The sequence below is a fragment of the Pteropus medius genome, unplaced genomic scaffold (assembly GCF_902729225.1).
Source record: "Pteropus medius unplaced genomic scaffold, Ma_sr-lr_union100, whole genome shotgun sequence".
Classification (NCBI taxonomy): domain Eukaryota; kingdom Metazoa; phylum Chordata; class Mammalia; order Chiroptera; family Pteropodidae; genus Pteropus; species Pteropus medius.
The window spans coordinates 1,772,550-1,800,320 of record NW_024351731.1 but is presented as its reverse complement, the minus strand read 5'-3'; the positions used below and the strand labels follow the sequence as shown (position 1 = coordinate 1,800,320).

General features: G+C 52.7%; 1 protein-coding gene across 1 annotated transcript in view; it reads right to left on the bottom strand.

Annotated features, from left to right (window-relative positions):
* TG (thyroglobulin) overlaps positions 1-27,771 on the bottom strand; it is a 218,929-nt gene that overhangs the window by 172,489 nt on the left and 18,669 nt on the right. The window contains 13 exon segments of the mRNA XM_039845893.1: positions 554-819; positions 4,985-5,134; positions 10,781-11,005; positions 12,366-12,522; positions 14,671-14,819; positions 15,113-15,325; positions 18,813-19,013; positions 19,573-19,675; positions 20,550-20,662; positions 21,139-21,216; positions 21,577-21,708; positions 25,035-25,274; positions 26,929-27,519. Of these exon segments, the coding sequence (XP_039701827.1) occupies positions 554-819; positions 4,985-5,134; positions 10,781-11,005; positions 12,366-12,522; positions 14,671-14,819; positions 15,113-15,325; positions 18,813-19,013; positions 19,573-19,675; positions 20,550-20,662; positions 21,139-21,216; positions 21,577-21,708; positions 25,035-25,274; positions 26,929-27,519 (2,618 nt within the window).

Below are 27,771 nucleotides of genomic sequence, written 5' to 3'. Positions count from 1 at the left end.
AGGAAACTGCTGTAGGCAAGTGACCTGCCCAAGACGACACGGCCAGCAAAGGGCACCATTGGGATTAAACTAGTTCGGACTCCACTCTAATGACACCCAGTTCACCCAGGACTTTCCCACCCATCATCACATTGGAGACCTGTGCCTGGCCCAGGGTAGGGCTCAATGAATGTTTGTCATCTTCAAGGATGGGGTGACCCTCACAGTGTCTCAGGAGGCAGGCAGGTGTCCACTGTGGGGCTGAGGGTCAGAGGAGTTGAGCAACTTGCTCTGGGTCACCCAGCGAGTACCAGAATGAGGGCTGGCACAGGCTTTCCACAGCCTCCCACTGACGGAGAGATACTGACACTTTTCTCACGCACGCTGAAGTATTTAGGGTTGAGGTTTTATGACGTCTGAAACTTACTTTCCAGTGATTAAAAATAAAAGAGAGAATGAGAACAAGAAAGCAAAACACTAACAAGTGTGGGGTCTACGTGACAGTGTTTGTTCATCCTACTATTCGTTCAGCTCCTACGTAGGTTAAAATTTTCCAAAATAAAAAGTTGGAGACAAATGCATCTCGCATGTCTCTCCCTTTCTAGGAAGACCTTGAGAGCACCTGTCCCCCTCCCCAGGAGCATGGCTGATTTAAGGGCCTGCACATACCCAGACACTGGGAGTCCATGAGTCGAGCGTCCGTTTCTGACCATGGCAGCCTCTGCCCCTCGCCATCCACACAGAAGGCCTTCCCGCTGTCCCCGTCCCTCTGGCTGGCTCGGTACCGGCCGTCCTGGTCACACTGCAGGCCCGCCTCGTTCTTCTGACAGTCAGTGACACCTGGAACCAAGGGATGGGCGCAACGACTGATGACATGCCTCTAGGGTCCCCTCCCCTCCAGCCCCCGGGGCTCCCAGTCTTTGATCGGACATCCAAGTCACACGCTGAGCCAGACACACTCTAGCTGAGAAGTCATTCGTGTCCCTACTCTGACAGAAGGACAGTGTCCAGGCTCCCTTTCGGGCCACTAAGGCCCTGGTGACCTGGCCCCGGCCACCTAACTCTGCACGTGCTCCCCGAGCTCCCACAGTCCACTACGCCCGCCACCTTCTCTGACCCATTTGCTCCAACACGGGCTCTGCTCAGCTGGTCCTCCTCCCGGCGCACAGGTCTCCCCAGCCCTCAGTGAGTTCGCCCTTCACAGTTCATCAGCTTTCAGTGCGGTCCTCATTTCCTCAGGGAGCCGCCACCCCCCGACTCCCCCCTCTCACACACTCTCCTGTCAACCCACGGCTCTCCTCCCGTCTCTCGCACCTGCGTGTGCGAATGAATGATTGATTGACAGCTGTCTGCCTCCCAAGCAGACAGGAGCCTGATCCGCTTTTGTTCCCTATTGTATCCCAGTGTCTGACACATAATATAAGCTACCTGACCCCTATGATATTGTGATTTATAATGAGAAATATGTATGTCATCTTTGTCCCTGTTTCTGGCACAGAGCTCCTAAAACTTTTGGACTTTCCTAAGTAATGAAAGCGATAATAGTGTTTTGCATTATATTAATGAAGTGGCTTTTGGACTGCACTTATGGATGGGGGCTGGTTGCCAGGGGAACCAACCAGATGATTAGAGGGTTGGAACTTTCAGCCTCATCCCCTGACCTCTGGGAGGAGAAAGGGGTGGAGGTTGAATCCATAACCAATGGCCGACGATTTACTCAATCATGCCTATGTAATGAAGTCTCCAAAAAAACCCAAAAGGACAGAGTTCGAAGGGCTTCTGCACTGGTGACCACGTGGACATGTAGGGAGAGTGTTCCCTGGGAGCTCTGTGCCCTTCCCCCACATCTCGCCCTATATGTCTCTTAACCTGGCTCTTCCTGAGTTATGTTCTTTCACAATAAACCAGTAATCTAGTATGTAAAGTGTTTTTCTGGGTCCTGTGAGCCGCTCTAGCAAATCAGTCAAACCCAAGGAGGGGTCATTGGAACTCTGGTCTCCAGCCAGAGTCAGAAGCATAGGTAACAGCCTGCGCTTGTGACTGGTGTCAGAAGCAGGAGACGGAGCCCTCAACCTGTGGAATCCGACACTGTCTCCAGGTAGGTAGGGTCAGAACTGATTTGAATTCTTCTGCTGGTCTCGAAGAATCGGTTGTTGGTCTCGAAGAATTGGTTGTTGTTGGTGTGGGGGACCACCCCTTCCCTACAATACACTTTGGAATTGGGTCCAGGAACCCAACAAGATTCCCAATCAATAAATACCAGGTGAATCCATGGATAAATAGCTCTATTCCTGTGCTCAAGCTATCACTTCTGCCCAGAAGTCCCTTCTCCACCTGACTCCCTGACTAATCAATCCGCACTCAACCTTCAAGACCCAGTGCTAGCTGCTATAATAGCATCTAACGTACACCTCCATTGTGTTATTAATTACACTACATTATATTTATATACGTAAATTTTTTTTATTAGACTCTAAACATCTTGACAACAGGGAATTTTTCTTTACTCGTCTTATATATCCAGTATATACTTGGCACAAAGAGAGTGGGTACTCGATAAATTTCTAATGAATGACATCAAAAGGGAATACCTTGACTAGTTCTCCAGGGCTGGGAAGTAGGTGAAATATATTCTTTCAGCCCAGACACTTGATAACATCTGATTTTCTATGTCTTAAAACTATTAGTTATATGACTAACCACTGACTAATAATGACTTTTTTTGTGGAGAGATTATAAAGCCTCCTTTTTTTAAGTAACATGTTTTGTATGCCATACCTGCTATGCATGAATTAATATATCCATAAACCAACAAATGAAATGAATAAATAAATTGCTAGCTAGCTACTGGTTTATCAACAGAACCTGAAATATCATCTATTGGGCTTGCGAGGTTAGGAAACGGGAGAAAAGTATTTGCAAGCGAGAAGCATAAGGCAGACCTCGACTGCGCGGAAGAATGAAGATTCTGAAAGCCACCCTAACAGCGAAAGGAGATCAAGACCACTTGGCATTATTTGGACCCCGGCAGATGCTCTTCCTTGTGCTTCTCTTCAATACGATTCCGTCTAAGAATGCAGAGCAGTAAACAGGCAGAACGGGGGCTTAACGAGTCATGGAGAAGCTCGTAGGTGTAAGCAGGCCCTTCATATAGACTCTACCCCAACCCTGGAATCTATGCTGTTCCTCAGGATGTCTGGGAGAGTGGAAAGATGGGACAGCCCTCGACCACTGCGTGGGCACGCCATCGAAGCTCGCCCCCAAAGCGGGATGAGGATGAATGCTTATTGTTCATCTTAGACGTTTAAATGGCTTCCACTTTGCTAAGGACTGAAGGTTTGTGCTTCCTTAGTTCATGTGCAGAAGCTGGAAGCCCCAGTGTGATGGTGTTTGGCGGCGGGGACTCTGGGAAGCGATTATGTTTAACTGGAGTCATAAGGGTGGAATCTCTATGATGACATTGGTGTCCTTATAAAAAGAGGAAGACACAGAGCTCTCACTCTGCGTGCATGCACCAAGGAAAGGGCGCATGAGGACATACCAGGAAGAGGGCCTTCCCCAAGAACCTGACCACACCGACACTCTGATCTTGAACTTCCAGCCTCTACTACCAGGAGCAATAAGCCTTTGTTGGTGAAGCCATCCAGTTTCTGGTAATTTGTATATAGCAGCCCGAACTAAGACTTGCTTTATCACCACCCCATGAGTGAGGTATCATTGGCCTCATTTAATGAACGGGGAAGTTGACATTCAGAGAAGAAAGGTGACTCGGCCTAGGTCCCAGTGCCAGTAGAAGGGAGGTCGGGGATGGAAATGGACCCGGTTCGTGACGAGCCTCAGCCCCTTCCTCTGTTTCCTGCCATTCCTGTAGTATTCCCTTCCATGAACAGGCATAGTAATCACATTGATCATCTTTTAAGAAAACGTTCCTCTGGCAGTGTGACAGCACTTCAGGTCAGTTCAGACCACAGCGACTGGAGCCAGTGTTCCAACAGAGGGCGATGCCCGGGGGTCAAGGACAGCCTCAGTTCCTAGTGAAGCGTGTCTTCTCCAGGAGGAACGTCAGACTCCTGTCTGACAAAGTGCCTCTCACTTTTACTTTCTTGGAATTACCACCTATTTCCACTGCTCTACCGACCACGGAAACCGCCTTTATCAGAGAAGGCGGCTTGATCTCTTCATTAGTTTAAAATTCTAGACAGTATTCAGATTTTAAGCAATGACAGTTTGCCTCTCGCTGACACAATTTCAGACTAACATGAAAGTTATGGGTTCTTGTTAGGAAAACCCAACGATACCCAGGTGACTGTTAAGTAAATAGGCCAAGTGAAATCACATGACATATGGGAAGGCCACACGTACACGCGGTCCTGACAAAGGGAATATGAGCTATCCAGTGGTAATGACTGTAGGTGGAAAATACCTTCCATTTCTCAATCTGATAAGGTCGACCTACAAAAGTCAGAAGTTTCGGAATCAGACAATACCGAGATCAAAGGCCAGCTACGTCACTTACTAGCTGAGTGACTTCGGCTCGATCACTTCTCTGAGTCTCAACCCTCTTCTCTGTACAAGTTAGGCTTATAATACTTCCTTAGAAGGGGAATCGGGAGGATTCAATGAGACAGCACGAGCAAAATGCCTGGCCTACATCCTGGCAGTGGGCGGAGAGTCAAACACAGTGGCCCCTTTGATTGTCGTGCTGTGAACCCAATGGTTCTCAAGGGTGGGCAATTTTGTCTCCCGTCCAAGAGACTCCCGGCCATGTCTGGAGACACGTGTGATTGTCACTAGTCGGTAGTGACGGTGGTGAGTTGCTACTGGCATCTAACAAGTCAGAGGCAGTGATGTGGCTAAAAAAAACATTCTGCCATACATGGAAGAGCTCCCCCAAGTGAAGAATTCTCTGTCCCAAAATTTCAATAGTGCCAAGGCTGAGACACCCTGCTGCGGCCCCGTTGCATCGTAGGGTTTCTATTTCAAAGCAGGACCCCGCAGAACTTACAGTGAGTCTGGCTGAAGGCTCCAGCAGAAATGGTGGTTCTGCCCGAAGGACATGGGACACAGCTCAAGCTCCCTGCTCGTTCTTGGTAGAATCCAATAGCACAGGGAATACACTGCTCATCCTGAAAATAGCTTCCTTCAGGACACTGAACTAGAAAAGAAAAACAGAGAAATGATGTTAAAGGTAAGACACTCGCTTTAGTTACCACCTCACAACACACAGGGTATGTGAAAGCCCAAAATCAGCCCGAGAGCCCATTTATTTAACAAATGCACGTTGAGGCTCTGCTGTGCGTCCGGTTCTAAGAGCCGAGGCTAAGCCGTGAGGACAGTGGATGAAGTCCCTGCTCTCCGGGAGGAGAGCGTTAGTGGAAGGAGAGGGCGCCAGACAAGAATTTCAGAGATGGGTATGAGGAAGCGGGAGAGGAAGAAACGCTAGTGAGGAAGACTCTTCTGAAAGGTAATGCTTGAGACTTGAATGATGAGAATTGCCCCAGGCAATTGCCCTAGGAGAAGAGAATTCCTGGGAGAGGCAATAGGGAGCACAAAAATCCTGAGGTAGGAACGAGTTTGGATTACTCGAGGAACGGAAAGAAAAAACACAAACGGAACTACTGGGCGAGAGTTTAGCAGACAAAAGGAAGAACAGCAGAGGGGGAAGGCGAAGGTCAACTAGAAAGATGAGGGTTCATCCTCGGTCGCCATGGGAACACTTCCCAAAAGGTTAGGGCCACGTTGGAGCCCAGTGGGAGGCACAAACACTGGGGGCGGGCAGATCAGGGTCCGGTCCCTCTCCCCACTGTACCTAAGTGACTTCTGACTTCTCTGAGGCTCCATTTTTTTCTGTCGAAGAGGGATAAATAGTAATTCGTTGGAGCGTAGCGGTGATGCACAGAGCACATGTCATAGAGCCAAACTCATATAGGTGCTCCACGGATGGTAACTATTTTTACGCGTGAGGGTGTCCCTCCGTGCGGCCAACCTCGACACCCACTCTGCCCAAACAGGGTGCCCTCTCTCTGCTGCGACTCCAACAGCTCGACACCATCTCACTTGACTCACGTGGCCTCCCCATCGGTCAGTCAGTCGGACCTGGGGCTACGTGAGGTGAGGGAGGACCCGGGGCACAGAATGCACGGCGGCCCTCAAGGTCAGGTCGATGGGTCTCTGATTCCCTCGGAAATGCCACGAGCGGCCCTGCCCTGGGAGGGAGGGCCTCGCTGCGCCTTGGCCCCTGGGTGCCCTGCTGGCCACACTCTCTCCCTCCCCGTCAGCCTGTCCGTCTGCCAGAGCACAACACTTTCTAGCCCTTTGGGCCACCACTCCAAATCCCACGTCATTGGCCTTTCCTAAGATGGCACGCACTGGGAAACCAGAATCCCGAACTGGAGAGAGGCATATCTCACAAAACGTCCAGCTGTTGGAGTCGCAGCAGAGAGAGGGCACCCTGTTTGGGGTCCAAGCCCAAGAAGCCCTGCTTGAATGGAGAGGACATGAACTTGGCCACACCGATTCCGATGGCTCGGAGAAGGGGGTGGGGGAAGCGGGTGGTCTTTGATTTCTTTCTGAGTTCAGAGTTGTGCTCCTGAGCGTTTGCCAAATAACTTCCAGAAGTGAGCTGTCGCCCAATGAGGGTGGGAGCTGGAAGCCTGCCCACTGCTGGGAGCGCCTGCTGTGTGCTGGGCCCTCACTGTGAGCTTCTAGTACGTGACCTCGCATGCCCCTCCTTCCCAGAGGAGGAGCTGGGCCCAGGACATTCACACAAGGCTCCCAAGCATGCTTTTCTGCAAAGGGCAGTGGGAAGGTAAAATTGTCAGATCTTCCAAGCACCATGTCAGGTGTTTCAATATGTTATCTCGCAGCCCAAACAGAAAGGTCTCATCTCATTCTAGACTGTAGAAAATGGATGTTCAAGGTCAAGGTGGACCAGGCGACAAGGTGATAGAGGTAGGACATGAGCCTCATTCTCTCCAAACCAAAGCCCTTTCTCTGTGCACCACTTAAGCACTTTCTTTTGACAAAGTGGTAAGTACAGACGTGTGAGACAGGCTAGAACGGAGCCAGTGTTGACGTCACAACTCCTGTCTCTAGCAGGCAGGCACGCTTGGCATTTCTGAGTAAAACAGAAACACAAGACACATCCTGGAAACTAAGCGATGTGTTTTCCGGTCTGCCCTGAGCAATTAATATCCTCCCTCGGAGAGCTGGGTTTCATTACTTCTATGAGTCAGGTTGTTGATCAGGTTGAGTATTTTAACCCTGGTACAGTGACTGTTTTTTCGAGTGGCCTCCAAATTATTAGAGGAAAACAAAACCTTTTCAGCCAGGCTGCGCTGCCCCGCCCCCACGCCCGAGGCGCAGGTGAGGGGGAGAAAGGAGAGAGCTGGGGCCCACTTGGGGCTCCGTGTTTTAGGCCTCTGGACCATGCTCGAGGAACGTGCATTCTGTTTCTCTCCGTCGCTGACATCGAGAGTCTTTTCCACCCAAAGGAACACTCGCGTAGGTCAGAATGAGATCGTGGCTGGATTACGGCCACCCTTCCCTCGGCAGGTGCGTCCTCTCAGAGACCGCTGAGTCCACGCCAGCAACTGGGCATTCATCCTTCCATTAACTCCCTCCATGAAAATCTCTGGAGAACCCCGTTGGCCTCAGTTCCCTCTTGCGTAAAATGAGACAACTTGGCCTGAGTTTGCGAGTTTCACAAAGCTTCAGGGTCATGCCAACGTGTTCCCCCAACAAGGACAGCCATGTTTCTGCCGCAGAAAAATAACTGTGAAGAAGCATAAGGGTCCTTCACCCCCTTAGCCTGCCTCAGTCAACCCCATGCCTGGCCCTGTCACTTTCCAACTTAAAATGTTTTCATGGTGCTTTCCCCCCACAACCAGTTCAAGCCCCCCTCCTCCCCAAGGCCTCTCCCACTCTGGTCCCTGCTTGTCCCTCTGGCCCTGTGTCCTGCCACGTTGCCCACACACCCCATCCTCCAGCCGTGTAAATCACGTGCATTGTCCCCATAAAGCCACAGCACTTCACGACTCCCTGCTTTTACAGGAATCTCCATTTCTGGAATGTTCTTCACCACTTTAGCACCCTCTCAACACAGGCGCATGTGTGCACGCGCGCCACGCACCCCTTCTCACCTTTCAGGACTTCACGCCAGCCTTTTCCTCCCCAGCAAGAACCCCCTGCCTCCCCCACTGGGATGAGAAAAGCTTCTCTAGAGGATATTTTAGCTCTCTCTTCACTGACCTCGCTAAAACTAGATTGTGAGTTCCTCGAAAGTAGAGCTATGACTTTTGCTTTCCTGAGTATATATGATGGTGTTTGATATATAATTATATTTTAAAATCTTGGATGGATGGATGGATGGATGGATGGATGGATGGATGGATGGATAGATATATGCATGGAAGGAAGGAAAGAAGGAGGGAGGGATAGAGGGAGGGAGAGAGAGAAACAAGACATATTACTTCAGAAAAAGTCCACAGAGAACTTGCTTTGTCATAAGAACCTGTCGCGAGTGAGTGCAAGTTAATGTTGTCCAGAACGGAAAACGGAAAATCCAGATACTGTCTCTGGGTTTCTCCTTAATGCACCAACCCGGTAGGAGTCATCGGCAGGTAATTCCGAGGAGAAGCCACACAGCTGGCCTTGAGGCATGAGTAAGAACGTAACTGACCCCACCAGCGCTGCACACAAAGCCTCCAACCCCCAGTTTCTGTTCCCTGGGTAAAGGCCGCGCCTTCATGAGTCACGGAAGGGGGCATCCCCACTGCCCTCCGGGGCGACACGCAGATTAGCCCCGAGGTGGAGACAGCCCGCTCCATCTCCACGAGACGACGCTCTGTCTGTAGCCTCACAGCCGTGGTCCAGATGTGCTTCAGAAGGAAAAAGGGCCGATAAGAACAGACGCCAGAACGCGAGGATGTGATTCCGCAAGAACTCGTTTAAGGAGGGAACCGCGTGATGCAGCGGACACAACAAAGAATTTGGGACCAGACAGAGCTGAGTTTGAATCTCGGCACAGCCAGCTGACACGAAACCGTTTGCTGTGACGTCGCTATGAGCAGAAGATATGCTTTGCATTGGTTATTTTAAGGTTACCCGAGCCCCAAGCCCCAGGAAACGGACCTTCCTGTCTCTACTTTTCAGATGATGTTTAGCAAGGATAAGTTATGTCCAAGATCCCACGTTTTAAAGGTGTTAGAGCTGGGCCTTGAACCCAGGACTGCTGACTTCGAAGAGCAGTTCTCTAACTCTCCGCGGTGTGACGCTGGCTCTCTCATCCCTGTGGTGGGACGCACAGTACCCGACAATCCGACCCGGGGCAATGCTGGCGGGGCCCAGCGCATACCAGAAACTCAGTAGCAAAGAGATATCATCCTCGATATTGGAAAACCCAGGGCTTTCTGTGCTGCTCTTGAGAATTCTGCTCTGAATCGTCCTAACCATCTGCAGGAAGGGGGTAGGGCTGAATGGTGTGATGGGCAACTCTTTGTGATTCAGTAAAAAGCAGCAGCAGTTGAAAAACAGAAGAAACGTTTACGTCGAGCTGGGATCTATGAAGTGCCATCCCAGCCCCCCACATCCCACGTGAGCCCCGACCTTTCCATCTGTTAAATGCAGAAGTTCCCTGCCACCGGAGGCCGTCACGAGAGTTAAGTACCTGTGCAGGTGTATTTAAACTGCAAAACCCTCTATAAATATCAGTGGCTGTGTTTCTGGTTTCTACGTTAAGACTTAGTTGTATCTTAAGTTCAGTGCGGAGTTTAGAACTTGGCATGGATTTCATGAAAGGAAAGGCCGTGTTGCTTTTGTGTTGCAACCAGTATAAAGAATGGAAAAATAAATAACAGACAAACATCTTCGGCTCAATGGAAATGCCTCTCTGCCTCATGCCACGTGGGAGGCGGGCTTCTCATCACGAGACCCTGGAAGTTCGGGCAGGAGACAGAACAATGGCCCCTGGGTAATGAAGCTGTGTTCAATCACAAGGGGCCTTAGAAGTGATAAGTCCAAGGGAGCTGTGACTACGGAATAACAGTCACTGCAGGCTTTGATGATCAAAAAAGGAAGCCACGAGCCAAGAAAGATGGGCAACGTCTAGAAGCTAAAAAAGTCAAGGAGACAGATTCCTGCCTAGGGCCTCTGGTCGGAGTGTGGCCCAGCTGATACCTTGATTTCAGCCCAGTGAGACCCATGCAAGAGTTCAAACCTGCAGAACTGTAAAATGCTAAATGCGTGCTATTTTAAGCCACTCGGTTTGTGGTGATTTGTGGCCACAACAGGAAGTTCACGCAGCTTCCATTCGAGGAGGCCGCAGCTGCATTCTAGTGAAGGTGGCCCCATGCGGGACCAAGAGCATCCCAGTCAACCTCACCAGGGTTGCGACCCCTGAGCAGGGAGTCCTGGGCTGATGGATGGCCCCCCGGCAGCGGTGGTGAGTAACACACTGCCGTGAGACTTAGAAGGGTCATGGAGCACTCAGGGTGGACAACAGCCTTTTCCACAAAGACGGTGCAGCGCAGCCCCAGGGCCCACGCTTGTCAGTACCTAAGAGGGAGGGGTCACTTCAGTCATCAGAGTTCGTCCTTCTGACGTGTCATCTACACCTCCAGTTTCAGTGGTGGAATGAGTGGTGGCCATCTGCCCACACCTAGTGGATGACCAGAAAGCTTTTGGGGAATGAATAAATGTATGATTCTCCATTCCGTGTGTCAGAATCTGTCAGATCTCCGCTGGCCTGTCCCGCAGCCTCACATGGCTACATAACAGCAGCCCTGAGACGAGGTGGACCTACCGCACCCCAGGGGGTCCCGACGGGCATCGCTGGTGTCTGAGACCGGGTAGAATCCTTCCAAGCACCCAAATCGTGTCCTGGGAGAGGTGCCAAAGCTGTCCCCTTGGAGGAAGTAAATGGAGGTGTCTGCTGGGAACGTCTTGTTATCCAGATGAAGCTGGAACGCTCCACTTTGGACCAGATCTGCGAAGCGCCCCACGGGACCCTTGCCCACTAAGGCGTCCTCTGCAAGACACGAGATGAGGCAGGAGTGTCACCTCGCTGTTCTCTGAAAGGGCAGGGGAGGACCCAGAGGCAAAGCCATCTGGACATGCACACCGTGAGGAGACATAGGCATTACTTGGTGTTTCATTGTACAGGGAGAGAAACTGAGGCCCAGAGAAGGGGACTGATTGGCCCAAGGTCACACAGGAGTTGGAAGCACAGCTAGGACTCCTCTCCAGGTCCCCGGCTCCTGTCCTTTCTGTGGCATCAGCGTGATCCCCACAGGTACAGGATATCATGGGTTCGGTCCCCTATCTCAGATACACTATCAAAATACACAACTGTCTCTAGCTTCGGCGAGCCACCCTCTCTGAGCCTCAGTGTCCCCATCTGCAACATGGAAATGCTTCTCTTGCAGTTGGTGAGGATTACGAGGGAGACTGTGTGACGGGGCCACACAAAGAGAAGACAGAGCTCTGGGAGGCACGCGGCCTTCTGCCCCGGCGCTCAGCTGAACGGCGAGAAGGCCTCCGGCTGTCAAGCTGCCTTTCCTAGGAAGGAGGCACGTGAGCCCCACATCTGGAGCTGAGACGCATCCCGGCACCCAAGGAACGTGCGTGCCACACCAGGGTCCTGTACGGCCAGCCCGAGGCAGGAAGCCACAGCCGTCACCACTGGCGCCAGGAATATACATCTCATTCTTCACAGCTTCGAACACACCCGCATTATCCGGGCTTTCCTCAGGGAAGGTGAAAGGGACCCCTAACTGATGCTTCTGTGAGGGGGAATGATTATTGCCACGAGGACTACAGAATGGCAGAGATGTAATCTCCTTCCTGGCTACACCCTGGCCACGTTTTCCAGAAGGTCCCCGTCATAGAACAGAAGTCAAGCTCCAGCCGGTCCTGACCCTCAGGTTATCGTAAAATCCACCCTGCTTCTCCGTAGATCCTCGATTCATCCATATCGTAACTGCCCATTTTAGACAGCGCAGTCATGGATCTCAATAGTGCAAGTGGGTGAGAAGTTTTGCAATTGGAAGTGGGCAGGGCGTAAATTATAAAGCAATAGAGACTCCTTCACCCACCCCACCCACCCCTTCTTCACACCGATGCGCCCTCTCTGTGCCCAGAAAATCAAGGGAAGAATTAGAAAATGTTCACAAAAACACAATCAGCTGATATTTAAGTCTAGTAATCTATTCTATTGATTTTTACATACTCTTTAATACTCAGCTCCTACTACAGGCCAGGTACCTAATACTCTCCCTGGACGCTCCCAGGATGACGTATGGCTTTTCTAGCTCCACCTGACAGATGAGGAAACTGGGACCCAGAGAGTCTGCATAGCTTCTTCAAGGCAACAGTGAAAGAAAACGTACCGATGTCACGCAGGTCAGGAAGAGAGGCTGGTGGGACATCCTCAAGCTGCAGCTTCCAGGTGACATTCACCCCTAAACGCCCCTGGGTCAGACATTCCACCTGCACCGTGGAGTCGTCACAGACAGGAATGGAAACAGGGGTCCCAAAAGTCTTCACCTGTGGAGACAGATACCTCCTGTTCAGGAACACAGAGCAGGGAGCCAGCTTTGTTGAGTCCATGCAAGACACCAAAACTGGTTTATGTTACTACTGGTGGAGGTCATCGGGAGGATGTGACTGCGGGGTGACCGGCGAGCTGGACCCAGGCCACTGGAGGCTCCTGGCCCCCTCCCCTGTCCTTGGAGCTTATGCCCTGCCCACTGCTCCCACAAGAACTGATCCCAGGATGCAGTGCTTGGCATCCTTAGATGGCAATATGGCATGATTTTTTAATATTCTCGATTAGGTGCCATGTGAAGTGTTTTAAACATGAGCTAGTTTAGTCTCTAAAACAAACCTATGGAGTCAGGACTATCATTACGTCCCATTACAGATGGGGAATTAGCCTCAGAGAGGCCAAGGAATTACTGAGGGTCACATAGCCGAGAAATGGTGGAGCCAGGATTCAAACCCCTGCTAACTCAAAGCCTGTGGTCTCAACCTCTCAGCAGAACGGACGTAAGGCGCAAGCGCTTTGGATGAACGTATTACTTTAATCCGCCCCTCCAGGGTAGGTGCTGCTGGCCCCATTGCACAGATGGTTGATGTGAGGCTCAGCAGGGCTGCTGGCAGCCCTGGTCGCGCTTGTAGGAAGTGGTGGAGCCAAGGTTTGAACCCAGATCCATCTGACTTGAAAGCTCGTGTCTTGTCTTTGACTTCTGAAGAAGACCCTCCCTTCACCATAGAAGATCTCTGTCTCATAGTGGCACCCTGACACCTTCTCCTGGAAGCCCCACCCACCACCAGGCCCTTGCCCAGGCTGCTTTCTAAACCCATCGAGCTCCAGCAAGGTCACCTTTCTGGTCTGGGGATTCTGGAATATTTTCACCCCTCACTGTGTGAGGTTTAACTCATCATCTCAGCACCGCGTCTTCACCCAATCTCTGGAGCCAAAAACCTTACTCATCCTTGATGCTTCTCGTTCCCCACTGCATTATCCGCTACCCCACACTGTGGGCTCTGCATCCCCGTGTCCCTCACTCTTCTGCTTCAGATTTGGTGTAATGACAGAGTCTAGATGGATCTGGACTTACTGAGCTATGCGAAATCTTGAGCAACTTACCCTCTATGGTTGTTAGTTAATTCAGTTGTAAATTGAGGACTAATGACACCCACAGAGCAGAAGGTGACATACTTAGAGCTAAGGAATGTACGACTTCTCACAGGGTGCCAGCGACACAGCTGGTGCTCGATAGTTAATTACTACATATTGCTGATATTGTTGTTACGTGCAGGTCTTTAGATAAAAGGAAACAATATCGTTTTAGAATCAATACTCTCAGTATTTGGTTTTATAAAAATCTGAGTTCTATGAAAGCCTTAGCACTAGGTGCTAAAAATGAGTTGCTCTGACAAGTCAGCTGTGAGCAGCGAGACGAGGACCTAGTGACTGGTGACTTGTGAAAAGAAGACTCCCTCCGAATTCTCGCGACTTCGGATCACCCTTGCCGATTACGCAGCTAAAAGCTCTGGTAGTCATTATTTACGGTTCCTCTTTCCAGTTGGCGTTCACTATTTTTTTTTTTTTTTTGGGAGACCCATAATGCCTCTGGGCGGATTCATCAAGAAACACGCCTGGCACATCGGCTCAGAGAGTACATCATGGCCTCCCAGACTTCCTACCCCTCGCTCCCAGGCTCTTTCTCCATGGGTGGTGGCGGTACTCCATTGGGACCACAAGTCTGTCCTCACGGCAGTCAGCCTGGCTCTGCCACTTCCCAGCTGTGCGACTCTGGCCAATTATTTTAATCCTCTAGTCTTCCCTCCCCTCATCTAAAAAGTGGCAATAATAGGATCGCTGTGAAGATTGTATGAGCTAATCCATGCCAAGGGATGCACAGTGCCTGGCACGTGATAAGCACTCGGGACATGTTTGACTTGACATCTTTATGTGGCAAAATGGCCAATGAGGAGATAGGTTCAGATTGCACCTCTGCCGCTATGTAATTAGCATTGGCCGAATTACTTTCTCATTCTGGGCCTCAGTTTGCCCACCGGTAAAATGATTGAAGGTCGAACTGTAGGTTCATTTGAGCCCTAGGTTGTCTGGTGCGGTGGCCCTGAGCTCGGCCCAGGCCTCCGCTGTGGGGAAGGCTGGGTACACACCTCGATTTGGCAGAAGCCACGGGCCATGAGCGCGTCCAGTATGAAGACCTGGAAAGCCGGCGCCAAGCCCGCGTCGTCGGCACTGCACGGCCCGCCTGGCTGGAGCTGGAACCGCGCTTGGGTCTGGAGGGTCTGCCACAGCTGGAACCCTGCAGGAAGCGGCAGAGGTCAGCAGACGCCCCTGACGGGCCTGTGGGGTTCTCGTCTTTGGTGTTCCCTCTGCCAAAACAGCCCTCCTTCATTTAGCTTGGAACGCGCAAGCACAGCCATCTTGTTGTCATCCTCAGAGCGGAAATGCTTCCCAGCATGATGGCTCACCTCCGAAATTACTTAGCACCCCCTGCTGCTCTCGATGCCACCTGGCGTACATGGAAGGGCTGCTCTTGGGTGTGGAAAACGAGAGGGAGCGGGGTGCCAGACAGACATCCCCAAGGCCACTCACGCTGGCAGGCCCGGGGCTGAGGCGGCTGTGACACCCAGCGTCTCCTCTCGAGGCTGCACACCAGCGGCCGTGGGGGGAACGCACTCCGGTAGCCCTGGTGACACAGCAGCTGGCACTGCTGGATGGCGGCCCCTCCTGGGCCCGAGGCTCGCTCACACCGGATCACTCCGCCAGCCGCGGCCGCCGCGTCGAATGGCAGCGGGCACTGCGGGCCTAGGAGAGGGAACGAGGGGTGGCGGTGGCATCTGCCCAGCACAGGGCCACCGAGAGCTGCTCCTCTCCCCTCGGGCACCGCCCTCCTCCCCTCCCCTTCCCGCGGATGTGCAGGGGCTCCTGGGGCCCTGGCCTTGGCCTGCCCCACGCCCCTGCTCCACGAGCCCATCCTCTCCCTGTCTTAACAGACACGGAGCATGGCTGACTCACTGTCCTATCTTCCCGTCCAGCTCAGACCTCTGGAGCATCTTCTCATCTCTAAATCCAACTACCAGTGGTCTTCTCCATCTCAAGGCCAACGTGTCATCACGCATCATCTGCTGCCCAGCACCCCAGCTCAATGTGAGGCCTCTCAAGCCACCCAGTGGTCCCACGCCAGAAACATCCCGGGCGGTCCCAGCTCCGCCGTCAGCAAAGGCTGTGGCTCACGCCTTCTCAAGGTCCCTTCATTCCCAGGGTGCTCCCTTCCTTTAGATGCTCGTTATCTTTCCCTTGAACTGCTACCGAAGCTTCCTCGCCGGGCTCCCTGCGTGTGGGCCTCATCCCCTACCTTTCTGCTCCCTCGTCCAATCCAGTCTCCACGGCCAGCAGAGAAATTGTAGCAAAGCTAGACTTCGACTCTCGATTCCCGCCCGCACCTGCCGACCCGCCCTTCCTCTCTGCTCCCGTGTCCTCCAGTCCCCTGTCCCTGCCGGCTTGGCGGTCATTCCCTGAGCACATCCTGGCCACACGCCCCACACCTTTCCCTCCCGCCTGCTCATCTGCCTAGAAGATTCCTGTTTTGACCCTTGATTATCAGGTCAACACCTCTAGCTCTCTAATACTTTCCACGCTTGTCCTGGGGCTTCTTGAGTCTCCTTTCTCTAAGCTTGCTGGTCACCTGGCGTTAGCCTTCCACGTTATCAATTATTCATGAGTCTAATCACCTGCACACTGGTGTCCCCAAAGCACAGTGCCGATCCAGGACACAAGCTCTGCGAATGTGGGCCAGACGAGTGGGTGAACTAAAGAGTGGACACACTCAGTGTGACAGTTTCGCACCTGACTAGAGATTTAGTGAATTATCTGACTCTTGGGCACAGCCTTGCTGCCTGTTGATGTCTGGCTTCAAGATTTGCAATCCACATGTGATTCAAGGGTACTTGGGGGCCTCAGAAATGGAGAATGACTCATTTTGGTCTCCACGATATAGGCTCTGCTTCTTTCTAATAAGATCGATGGCCTCCGGGCAAGATTTTGCACTGTGACTTGCAGTGGGCTGACCGAGGCGGCTCTTACGGAATGCCACATGTATGTGGAGAGCGATCACATGGAGTCAGCCTCTGGGCTCTGGGGCTGGCCTGCCAGGCTTTGAATCCTGGCTCAATTATTTACCAGTTGAGCTCCCTAGAGCAAGTTAATTAACTTCTCTGTGACTCCATTTCCTACCTATAAAATGGTGAGGATATCAGGAAAGCCTACCCCTTAAGGATGGAGTGAATAAAAATAAATTAAGGCATGCAAAGAACTTAGAAGAGTTACCGAAACATAATAAATGCTCGATAAATGTTAGCTGTCATTATTATTAACGACAGCAAAGGGAGTATACGGTATTGCCCACACTGGAAGTTTTAGGATGTGGGTACCTGAGTAAGTATCATTGGATGAGAACCTTTATTCCACAGGTGAGGACCCTGGGGCATGCGGAGGTAAACTTTTCTGCCCTATGGCCTACAGAGGCTGTGCCACCAAGATACGCAGTTTACAGAGACTATTTGAGTTAATCCTAACAATGACTGGAGAAATAGCTATGATTCTGCATGCTTGTTTCACAGAGTGGAACACTAAGGTCCAGAGAGGTTAAGGGACCAGCTCAACGTCACCCAGTGAGGGAGTGACAGAGGTGACATTCAAGTCTGGCCCCCACATCTGAGCTTTCTCCACCACATGCTGCGGTAGACCAGAGGGAAGGAAATTTGGGGGCTCACGTTAGTGCTGGCTGCTCCAACTGCTAGTTGTGTGACTTGGGACATGCTAATGAACCTCTAAGTCTCAGTTTTTCCATTTGTAACCTGGGGAGATAGGACTGTTCTATCTATTTACCCACATGGGATAAGCAATGTGAAAAGCACTTTTTAACAGCTAAATCTCTCCACGCATGAGCTACTACCATGAAATCCAGCATGGCCAAGCCACACAGGTCCTCCTAAACCCTAAAAAAGCTGTGCTCCCAACCCTGCTCCTGGGGGAGACACATCGGCCTATTTCCTGGGTCCCGGGCCATGCTGATTACGCTTAGATGCCCTGGAAGTTGAATGTTGATTATTTCCAACCCTAAGGCTGATGCCACTTCTCACGGAAGCACACGGAAGGGATCCCACCCATAAATACCCACTGAGCACCTGCTATGTTCCCCGTGCGGTAGCAGCTGCTGCGCGCCAGAGACGTGAGCATGACAGGGTCCTGCCTTGACAGAGGCCCCGCACAGAGGGAGGCAAACCAGGCCTTGGGAGGAAGGGTGCGTGTTAAAACCCCCCGGAGCACAACACCGCTTGGGGCCGAGGGGGCAGTGGGGGGAGGAGAAGGCGCTCCCACAGAGAGAGTGGGCAACTCTTCCTTTTCGCCCTTCCTTTGAAGGTCCCCCTTTCTCCTTGCAGATACAAATTTACAAATATAAAGGTTCTCTTTACACATATAGATCACTAGACTTAATTGTCTCTGCAGTTCAGACTGTTGCTTAGAGACTGCAAAATTTCTAGATAAATCAATAAAACAATGAGGCCCGTAAAAAAAAAAAGGCAATTGCAATAAAATCAGAATTGTTTAGTGCAGTATTTCTCATCCCCACCAGACCCAACACCCCAATAGGTGATAAGTATTTTGCAATGTCTTCATTTACTTCCTGAAATAAAATTCAAAGTCCAACCTACTTACTCACATGAATTTTAAAACTATTCTAATGCCATGTGACTTGAGTAGATAGGAGAAATAAAAGGTAAATGATTGATAACTAAATAATAGATTTTAATATGCAATAATGTATTTCAACATTCTAAGAAATATTCATATGATATATACTTCAGTATTTGATATCCAAACAAGTTTTTAAACTAGAAATAAAAACAAACAGGTCAACATCGCCACAAAATCCTGAAGCTGCCAGCTGGGATGGGCTCACCCCACTGCGATCCTGCCCTCAGGCCCCTCCTCCTCCATCAAGGGTAGGAGACCAAGACCTGAGCCCTCAGTCACCAGCACCGGAGCTACCAGAGATGACAGCTCTGGAGATGCCCACTCAGGCTCACCTTGACCTCCGCTCCAGGGCGAGCAAATTTCAGCCTCATGGGAACCACCTGCGCTCACATTCCTCATGTTTTTCCCCTGTCTCCCCTCCCACTCCCACCTACCCAATGTCTTTGGGGTCCCCCAGCCTGGGAGAGGGAAGAGATGAGCAGCTCCCCCAACCCCACATCGGCCCAGGGAGCCCCCGCAGGGTGCCACAGCTTACTCTCACAGGCCGGCTGGCTCCCGGCCACGCGGGTCCCCGGCACCTCCTCTCCGCTGCCCAGGACACACCAGCAGCTGCCCCGGGCCGGGTCACATTGCACTGGGGAGAAGCCTCCGTCCTCTGCCCCACAGGCCGGGGCGTAGCCTAGGCTGGCTCTCCGGGAGAAAACGCCGCTCCGGAGGGCTTCACAGAGGCCAGGGCCTTGACACAAAGACAAGCCAGGTGGGCTCTTCGCCTGCAAAGCTGGCATCCTTGCCGCCACGTGCCACCTTCCACTGCCGCCCTCCTGCATGGCCATCCAGGGTCTGGACTGTCTCCCACCGGGGTGTTGAACTAGGACAGGGCAAAGACTGGGCCTCACTCAGCTCTGTACCCCCACACTCCCCCCTCACACACACACACACTGCCTGCCCTCAAGGAGCTTAGAGTCTTAGTCTTAGTCTTAAAGACTAAGTAAGCAGGCAGTTACAGTTCAGAGTCATAAGGGCAACAACAGGAGATGCACAGCGCAGTTTTGGGGCCCAGAGGAAGACACTGACTCAGCTATGAAAAGTCGGACCGTAGATAACTACACCTTGGTACACTGAGGTTGGGGGATCTTGCTCCGATTTTAGAGATGAGGAAACTGAGGCACAGTGAGGTTAGAGGCTTCTGTAGCTCTGGAAGCTGCAGAGCTGGGACATTGAGCCACCTTTTATGACTCCATAGCCAGCGCTCATGGGGAGGGTGGGGAGGTGGTGGGGGAGGGGCGAGCACTCACACTGGGCGCTGCTGTTAGCTCCAGGCGGGGCGCCCTCTCCTGAGGCCGGGTCCACACACCAGATGCCAGCCTCTGACACCTGCAGCCTGGCAAACTCTCCTGTCTGAGACAAAGCCGAGGTCATGTCACTCCAGGGAAGATAATGCTTTTGCGGCCCACAGGCCAGTGGGCAGATGCCAAGAATGTCCCTGCCAAAACTACTGGTGATGGCGTCTCCACAGGGAGAGAGGTGGCCTGGGGGAGGCGCTATCCCATTCCAGACCTTTTCCGTGCATTATTTGAACTGATGATTAGAACAGTCCTATGAGGCAGGGACCACAGTTGTCCCATTGGAGGGATTTCATCTGATTCGCACAAAGCCCCTGGGACCTGAGCAGGACAGGCAGTGCCGTCTCTATCTTCTCCATGTCGGGGAGCCCAAATCGAGGCGCAGGGACTGCTATTGTGTGGCCCAGACGTGGTTAAGAGTCTAGCATGAATCCTTCCTCTAGGAGCTTTTACTCCTCAAGTCAGCTTCTGCACTCAGTTATGACGATCATGCAGGGAGCTGGGGTGATTATGAGATCTGCCATTATAATGAGAAACAGATACGATGGGCATAGCCACTTTGCCATGGTGACTTCAGGAAATGCATGGCAGCAATTTTATATGTGTAGATGGTGTTTAAGGAATTTTCATGAAATATAATCCCTTGGGTTCTCCAAACAACCCTAGCACTAGGTAGGATAAAAATGTGGCCCGATCTTACGATAAAAAAAAAAGCAAAAACAAAAAATAACTGAAGCACAGAGAAGGTAATTAAATTGCCCGAGGTCACACAGCCAGGGTCTGCCAGGACTAAGACAATTACCCAGGCCTAGAACTTCCCTTGAGTTCTTAACAAAAACAGTTTTACTGAAAACTAGAAAAACCATCCGCAACCTGGAGGGAGAGCTCTGGCTTCCCTCCCCGAGCCCCCGGGGCCCTCCTGGCCCTACCTCCAGGCAGGTTGGGGTGAACAGGTCTTTTGGAGACGGGTTTTCTTGGGACCCAGCTTGTTTCCAGCTGGAAAGCAGCCCAGTGGCTCGAGACAGCTCACAGGTGGTGGGGCCTGCCGGGGAGAGAGCAGGTCCCTTAACAGACTGCATGGGCCCAGGGAGGGCGGGGGGCCCAGGCTGGTCAGAGTGTGAGAGCTGTGGACAGAACTGGAACCTCAGAGCAGAGGCAGGCTGAGGCTCCAGGACAAAGACCCACGTGGGATGTAGCATCTTTGAGACAGAAAATGGGCAGGTGATGACATGGCGCTGGGGGACAGATGGGAAGTGGCTGTAGAAACTGTAGAAGGGACCAGGATGAACTGCCCAGAGAGCGGGTTTGTGGGGGACGGGGAGGGAAGGCTGGGTCCCCTCTCAGCTGCCCCTCTCCACTTGGGAAACTAGGAGCACAAATTCAGGAGGCCGAGGTCGGCGAAGGTCCTCTAGGCTGGGGACCTGGGAGAAGGTGGTTGGGCTGAGCCTGTGAACTGGCCTCCCCCAGCCCTGAGCCCACCGCAGGGTCCAGCGGGAGCGTTCCCCGGGGCGCACTTACACGGGGGCGTCTGCGGGGAGCGGGCAGTCAGCGAGGCAGAGAGGTACTCTCCCTCCCCGTCTACACACCAGCAGTGACCTAGAAAAGGGACACAGGCCAGAAGTTCAGGGACTTGTCCCCAGACATCCCACAGACAACTTGCTGTCTCTGCATTCATAGCAATGCCAGGAAGGGCCTTCATCCATCCCTTCTGCCCGACACCATCCACAATCATAGGCCTCAGTACCCTGATCCCACCAGCCAACATCCACTTGACCTTCAGGCTTCTAGAAGGTCACTGTTCCATTGTACAGATGAGACAACCGAAGGCCAGAGAAACTAAGGGATGTACCATCGAGGGCCCTGGAGTCCAGCTCGCTTGCCCCCAGTTGGGGCTCTTTCCTCTAAATGAAAAAGAGGGCTGTCCCTGGGCCTCCCGAGGGCATCTGTCCCCCTCACCGGTCCTGGCGTGGCACTGCACAGGCTCCCAGCTTCCAAACGCATCGCACTGAGGCACGTAGGGGCCAGACCGGAGGAGGGCGGCCGCTCGTGAGGAATAGCCCGGGCGGCGTCGCAGATAGAAGTCCAGAGCTGCAGGGAGGAGCAGAGATGTGAGCACCTGACCCGCAGAAACCCCAGCCGTGTCACCTAGAAGAGCCAGGCACATCCCTGTTCCCACATACGGAGGCCTTCTTATCTACACGACAAACACCTCCACCGGAAAGGACGGAGAGGCTCCTCCAACAGCGGGGGAGGCACTCGCCAGATTGTCCTCTAGAAATGAAAATGTAGGACGGAATCTGAAGGAATCTCTGTAGTCCGCACTTGAGGTCACAGTAACAACGCATTTAACATTTACTATGTGCCAGGCACAATCCGAGTACCTGTTTTAATTAACTGAATGCTCACGACAGGCCCCTGAGAGCTAATATGATCCCATTTGATGGGCGGGAAAACTGAGGCACGGTCTCACAGCAGGGCGGGGAGGGGATGCACGTGGACGCAGAAGTCAGCCTGTGCGAATGGCCCCCGCGCCTTCCTGCCAACACTCACCCTTTGGTTCTTTACCCCCTTTGAAGCTTTGTTCTCCGCAGCATCTCCTGACTTCGAAACAGCTCCGAGAAGTCGGAATGTCTACCCCAAGCATGAGGAAACCAGACCCACGGGGGAGGCCGAGTGATGAGTGGACGGTCTCCCTGCTCATCAAATGGCAGCCCCGCCCTCAGCTCTTGGCTTTTCCCCCACAGCATCCTCCAGCGCTGATCCCGACTAGATAGTGCATTATTTATTTTGCTTCGGTTTGTCGCTTCCATGCTAGCTCTCAAGCCCTTCAGCGCAAGTTTGTACCTAGAGCAGTGCCTACTCCATAGCAGGCACCCAGAAACCTTCGGTGAGTGAAGAAAAGAAGAAATGAATGCTGGGAGAGAGCGGAAGCGCTCACGACAGCTGGCCAGCTAGTCCGGGTCTCACGGCTCTCGCTTCCCAGCCGGATCCACCCCCAACGCCATCCTTCCAAGTAGCCATGTACTGTCTCTCAGGCCCTTGCTCAAGTGCAGCCTCCAGCCTCCTCTCCTGCTGCTGCTGGTGGGGTGGGGTGGGGGACAGAGCCACAGCGTCCTCTCTGGGATCCTGGCCCGCATCTCCGGCAGCCCGGGGGGCAGGGGCCTGCCTGGCTACTGGGCCGTTCCCGTCTCAAAGACGGGCTTCGTGGCTCCCAGAGGCGAGAGCCCGCCGTCCGCACCCCACCGCCACCCACGGTCGGACCCACGTGAGGAGAGCTGGACCTTTGGGGCGGTGAGCAGGACTCAGGAGCCTCATAAGCTACCGCCTAAATCCTGGCATGGCACCTCCTGGCTGTGTGACCATGAGCAAGATGTCAAGCTCTCTGAGTGTGAGTTTCCTCGTCTGTGAAATGGGTCTGGTATGTTTATGTCCAGGGTTTAGTGTTATGTTTATGTCCAGAGGTCTTAAGCACCGAGCTCATGCCAGGCACAGCCGTGCGCCTCCCCCACCCTCATCCGAGGACGTCGCCACCACGTTCTGTTGTCCAAAGACGCTTCGTGGCCCTCAACCTCTTCTTGTCCTGGGCCTTCAGGCCCCAGACTCTCCCGGCCCTGGAGGTCTACGCTCCGAGAGCTTCCTCTCCTCTGCAGCCGCAGCGACGTCCCTCCTCGCTTTGAGGGACGCTGGGGAAAACGGGCAACACTGGTCCTTCTCTAGAGATCCTTCCTCTTCCCTCCACAGCATTGACCCGAGGTCAGGGCGTGCAGCTCGGTGGAGGAAGTTCCTTAGCTCGTTTCCGAAGAAAATGCCCTCATCGTCCTTCGACGCACGAATAAACCTCTGGGGCACCCACAACTCCCTGCCCCCTCCTCCGCTCCCCCTTCCCTAACCAAAGCGGTCACGGCTCCGGGGCATAATCCCATGCCCCCTCCTCCCACGCCCCCTCCTCCCATTGCATCAAATCCTGTCCAGCTCACAAAACCTGAAACAACTGGGGTTTTTTGGTTGGTTTTTTTTCTTTTTTTCTTTTTTTCTTTTTGCCCAAAGCAGAAGTCCCCGAGTCTCTGAGGAACAGAGAGAAGGGATGCCCGGGCGTGGAGGAAGCGTAGGGCATGGAACAGAAAGACAGAGTGGGGAGAGGCGTGAAAGACAGTTAACCAGCATTTACTGGCTCCGCCGATCTGCCCGGCCCTGAGCCAGGCCCTGGACAGGATGAATAAGACACGGTGCCTTGAACTCCCAAACAGACGACTGGTCAGGGAGGGAGCAGGCTACAGAGATGGTGCTGGGGAGACTCTCACCTCCTGTGGGGTTAGGAGAAGAAAGGCAAACGAGAACCCCTCAAGGCAGCAGCGGACACCCCAGGGATGGCCTGCGGGAGAGGGTGCTCTTTTCTTGGCTCAGATGTTGTCAGGGGCTTTGCTGTTTCTGATCCAAACCCAGAGACCCTCAGGGACGAAATCAGCTGAGATGGTTTGACATGGGATGCGGGGGGCACAGGCTTGGAGACAGGAGTCTCTTATTCCTGGCGAGTTGGTGTGGGGTCCGTGAGGCCGGAGCAAGCTGCTGGCAGTGGACGAAGAACAGGGGCTCTGGGGTGAGAGAGAGATCGAGGCTGCAGATCAGCTGGGCAGGGGATGGAGGCTCAGGGGCCAGACCACAGCGGCACAGCCAGGCTCTGCTGCTTATTAACTAGGTGGGCTTGGGCATGTGACTTAACCCCCGTTTCTGCATTTGAAAAGAATCACAAATGTCCACTACAGCATCATTCGCACAGAGCCCTCGGAGGAGCAGCTGCAAAGATCTGGGAATCTGGGAATGGGCAGCACAGCAAGTGCCTGGCCGGGGGTGAGCTTCAAGTAACGTGGAGCTGTTATTATGCGCTAGAGTACTGTGGGCTCTCAGAGGGCGCTTCTCTGTCATAGGCAGGTAGCAAGTCATGCCTCTGCAGTCCCCGTGAGGATTAGATGAGCTCACACGTGGAAGGAGCCTGAAATGCGGTCGTTTCTCAGGTTCCCCTTTGGGGTTATTTTTAAATTCTCGGAAATGGAGGGAAGCCTCAGAACAGGATGTGAGGGGAGCAGGAGCATTCGAGGCTGGAGCCCCTCGCATTTTAACAAGAATGTTAGGCGACCCGGGGGCTGCAGGTCCCATCTGCAGAGCAAAATGTGGAGACCTGCCCTGCCCCAAGCCCCAGGGGCTGTGCTGGCGGGTGTCAGCGTGTCTTGGAGAGGCGTGCACAGTTCCAGCTGAAACTGGTATCACAAAACCATTTTGCCTTTTCTTTCCCAGGCCTCCATCAGCCTGGGGGAAAGTGAGTCAGCAAAGTCCTGAAGGGGACTGAAGAGCATCTAATTCAGGCCCCCGCTTCCCCAAAGAAATGGAGCAGGAAACCAGAAGTACGTGACACTCACTAGACTGAGCTGCCAAGCGCATGGCATAATCGCTCCTCGTCAGAAACTTCTCCGAGAAGGTCTCCTGGGATGGAGAGAGTGAAGGAAGGGCGAGCTCCTCCTTGGTCAGCCGGATTCCCTTGGCCGCTAGGAAACTCTCTCCCAGAGGGAGCTGAGAACTGTTAGAAGCCAAGACAATCTCTTCTGTTTCCTTCATGAACTGCAGGACACGAAGCTTCACTTCTGCACAGGAGCCAGGACCTGGGGGAGTAGAGACATCGCAGTTCACCGCTGCTGACAGCTCCCTTCGACCCCTTTGAAGTGTGTGCAGACAGACACACGTGCACGCGCACACACACGCACACACGCGCACACTTCTGCATCAGCCTTTTCTTTCTTACCAGCTCTTTTCACAGCCTGGGATGTTCACTCAGCAGCGTGGAGGACCTACTATGTGAGAGGATGAGTCTGTCCCACTCCAGGCGCTGGGCTAAGCACATTTGCTCCATCTAAGCTAATCTCTGCAGCAGCCGGCATCCATGTGTGGACCTTGAGGGCCAGCCTCTTGCTAGAACTTGACATTTTAATGGAGAATCCCAGCAATGGCGTCTCAAGGCCGTTCGGTCTCAACGCCCAGGCTATGACAGCTCTCGTCACACATTCCCCAAACATTATAAAAACATTGAAAAAAAAAAAAAAACCCCGGCTGCTAAAGCCTAAACTTTGGCTAATGTCAAAATAGTCTGATTAATTTTAAAAGTATCCGGAAAGATCTGGATAAAGTGGACCATCGCGAAGAATGAATGGAGATATCGCTGGACTTGAACAGCTATGTTACCTGTAATATTAGCAACTGCTGGCTGGAGAGATTCTGATTTGATAAGAGCAGCGTTGCCTCTGTCTGGTCGTTGTCCCTAACTGGCCTGGCATTCGGTCAGGTGGCGTTTTACTTTGGGGGACAGAGTCAGCCTCATTCTATTCTGGCCCCGATGCTGCAGCTTTCCTACAGGTCCGCTTCCCACGAAGCTTCTCTCAGACCTCCTGCAGCAGCTCTCCAATCAGTCCCCTGATCAAACCCCTTCAAGTAAATGAAAGGCATTTCGAAGGCAGACCCTCCTCCTGGGGTCCCGAGCACCTAGCAGTGACCTTGCGAGCGGCAAGGCCACCATAACACATGCCATTCGGTCGGACGGTGTGCCTGACGTCTGAGAGGTTACTATAGCATTCGCCACAGAGGGCAAGAGCCAGGTCATCTTAATCTATGGCTTTCATCAGGCCTGAGATAATGCTCTGGACACAGAAGACATCCAGTTAAAATTCGAGCCATTGGTTTAACTCATTGATTCTATAAAAATTAAAAAACGAACTACATTAACTTTGCCAAGCCCTAACAGTGCAGATATGGGGAAATCACTTCTCTTCTATGGGCCTCCATGTCATGGACCGAATGTTTGTGTCCGCCAAGCTGTGTGTGTCGAAGCCCTAACGCCCAGCGAGGTGGGATCTGAGGTGGGGCTTTTGGGAAGCCATTAGGTTTAAATAAGGTCAGGTGGGTGGGGTCCTTATGATGGGATTGGTATCTTTATTTATGAAAAGAGACCAGAGTTCTTTCTTTCTCTGCCATGTGACTACACAGCAAGAAGGTGGCCACCTGCAAGGTGGTAAGATGGTCTCGCCAGGAACCAAATCTGTCGGCACCTTGGTCTTGGACTTCCACCCCACCAACCTGAGAAATAAATGTGTTTGGTTAAGCTCCCCAGGCTGGGGTATTCTTATGTCAGCCTGAGCTTCCTCAAGCATACACGAAGGGATGCACCTGGCCACGTCTGAAGCCAAGTCCAGCTTGGACACTCAATACCCAGCAGACACCTATTTTTCAGAGGCACGACTCAGTTTTTCGCACGGTTTAACTCACATGCTGGGGCCTTATTCGGCCCAGTCCGGGTTCCTTCCAGTTCTTGGCCAGCTCTGTCCACACACCAGCAGGTCCGAAGGTCAAAGTGTGCCAAAGGGGAGCTGAAGTCCGAGTAGGGCCCCGGGTATCGGCCGAGCTGGCCATTTAGGATCTGCCAAAAGGGGTAGGGCTCCAGGAGGGTGCTCTCTCCAGGCTGGGTCCGGTTCCCTTCTAGCACAGCCAGGGGGACATCGCGGAAAGAAGAGTATCTTGCCAACCCTGGGAAGATGCCTTGTTGGCCGGCCTCATACAGACTTTGAATAAAGAGACGAAAGCTGCCGGAAGCGGCCTCCCTATAGCTCATGATCTTCGTTAGCAGCTCGGAGGGGGGCAGCTCCTGGCCGTCGTCGTCGTTCTGAGCCCTCCATCGTTCGTACCACTCAAAGACCTGCTCGGGGGGCCCGTCACACTGCACCTGCCTCCACCGCCCGCGGGCGCTGCACTGTGGGATGTAGATACTGGAGAGCGTGGGTAGCACGCTGGAATTGGAGACCAGGGCCTGCACCACCCCGAGAAAGGCTTGCTCGGCCTGCAACTGACAGGGCGTGGGGCCTGTGGAGGGAGAATGAGCCAGTGTGTCAGGTGAAGGAGTTTAATAAGCACGGAAGACCGAGATGGAAAATCTTAACTAAAATCTTCTACGACTACAGATCCCATCACGTCCAGACAGAAAGCATTCCTGTCACTAAACAGGCACTGTTGAGACCAGCTACTGTCAGCTCTGCAGACACGTATGTGGCAATTCCTTAAGGCCAAATGAATCTCCCTATTTGCTCATCAGAATGGTTAACATTATTAAGACTT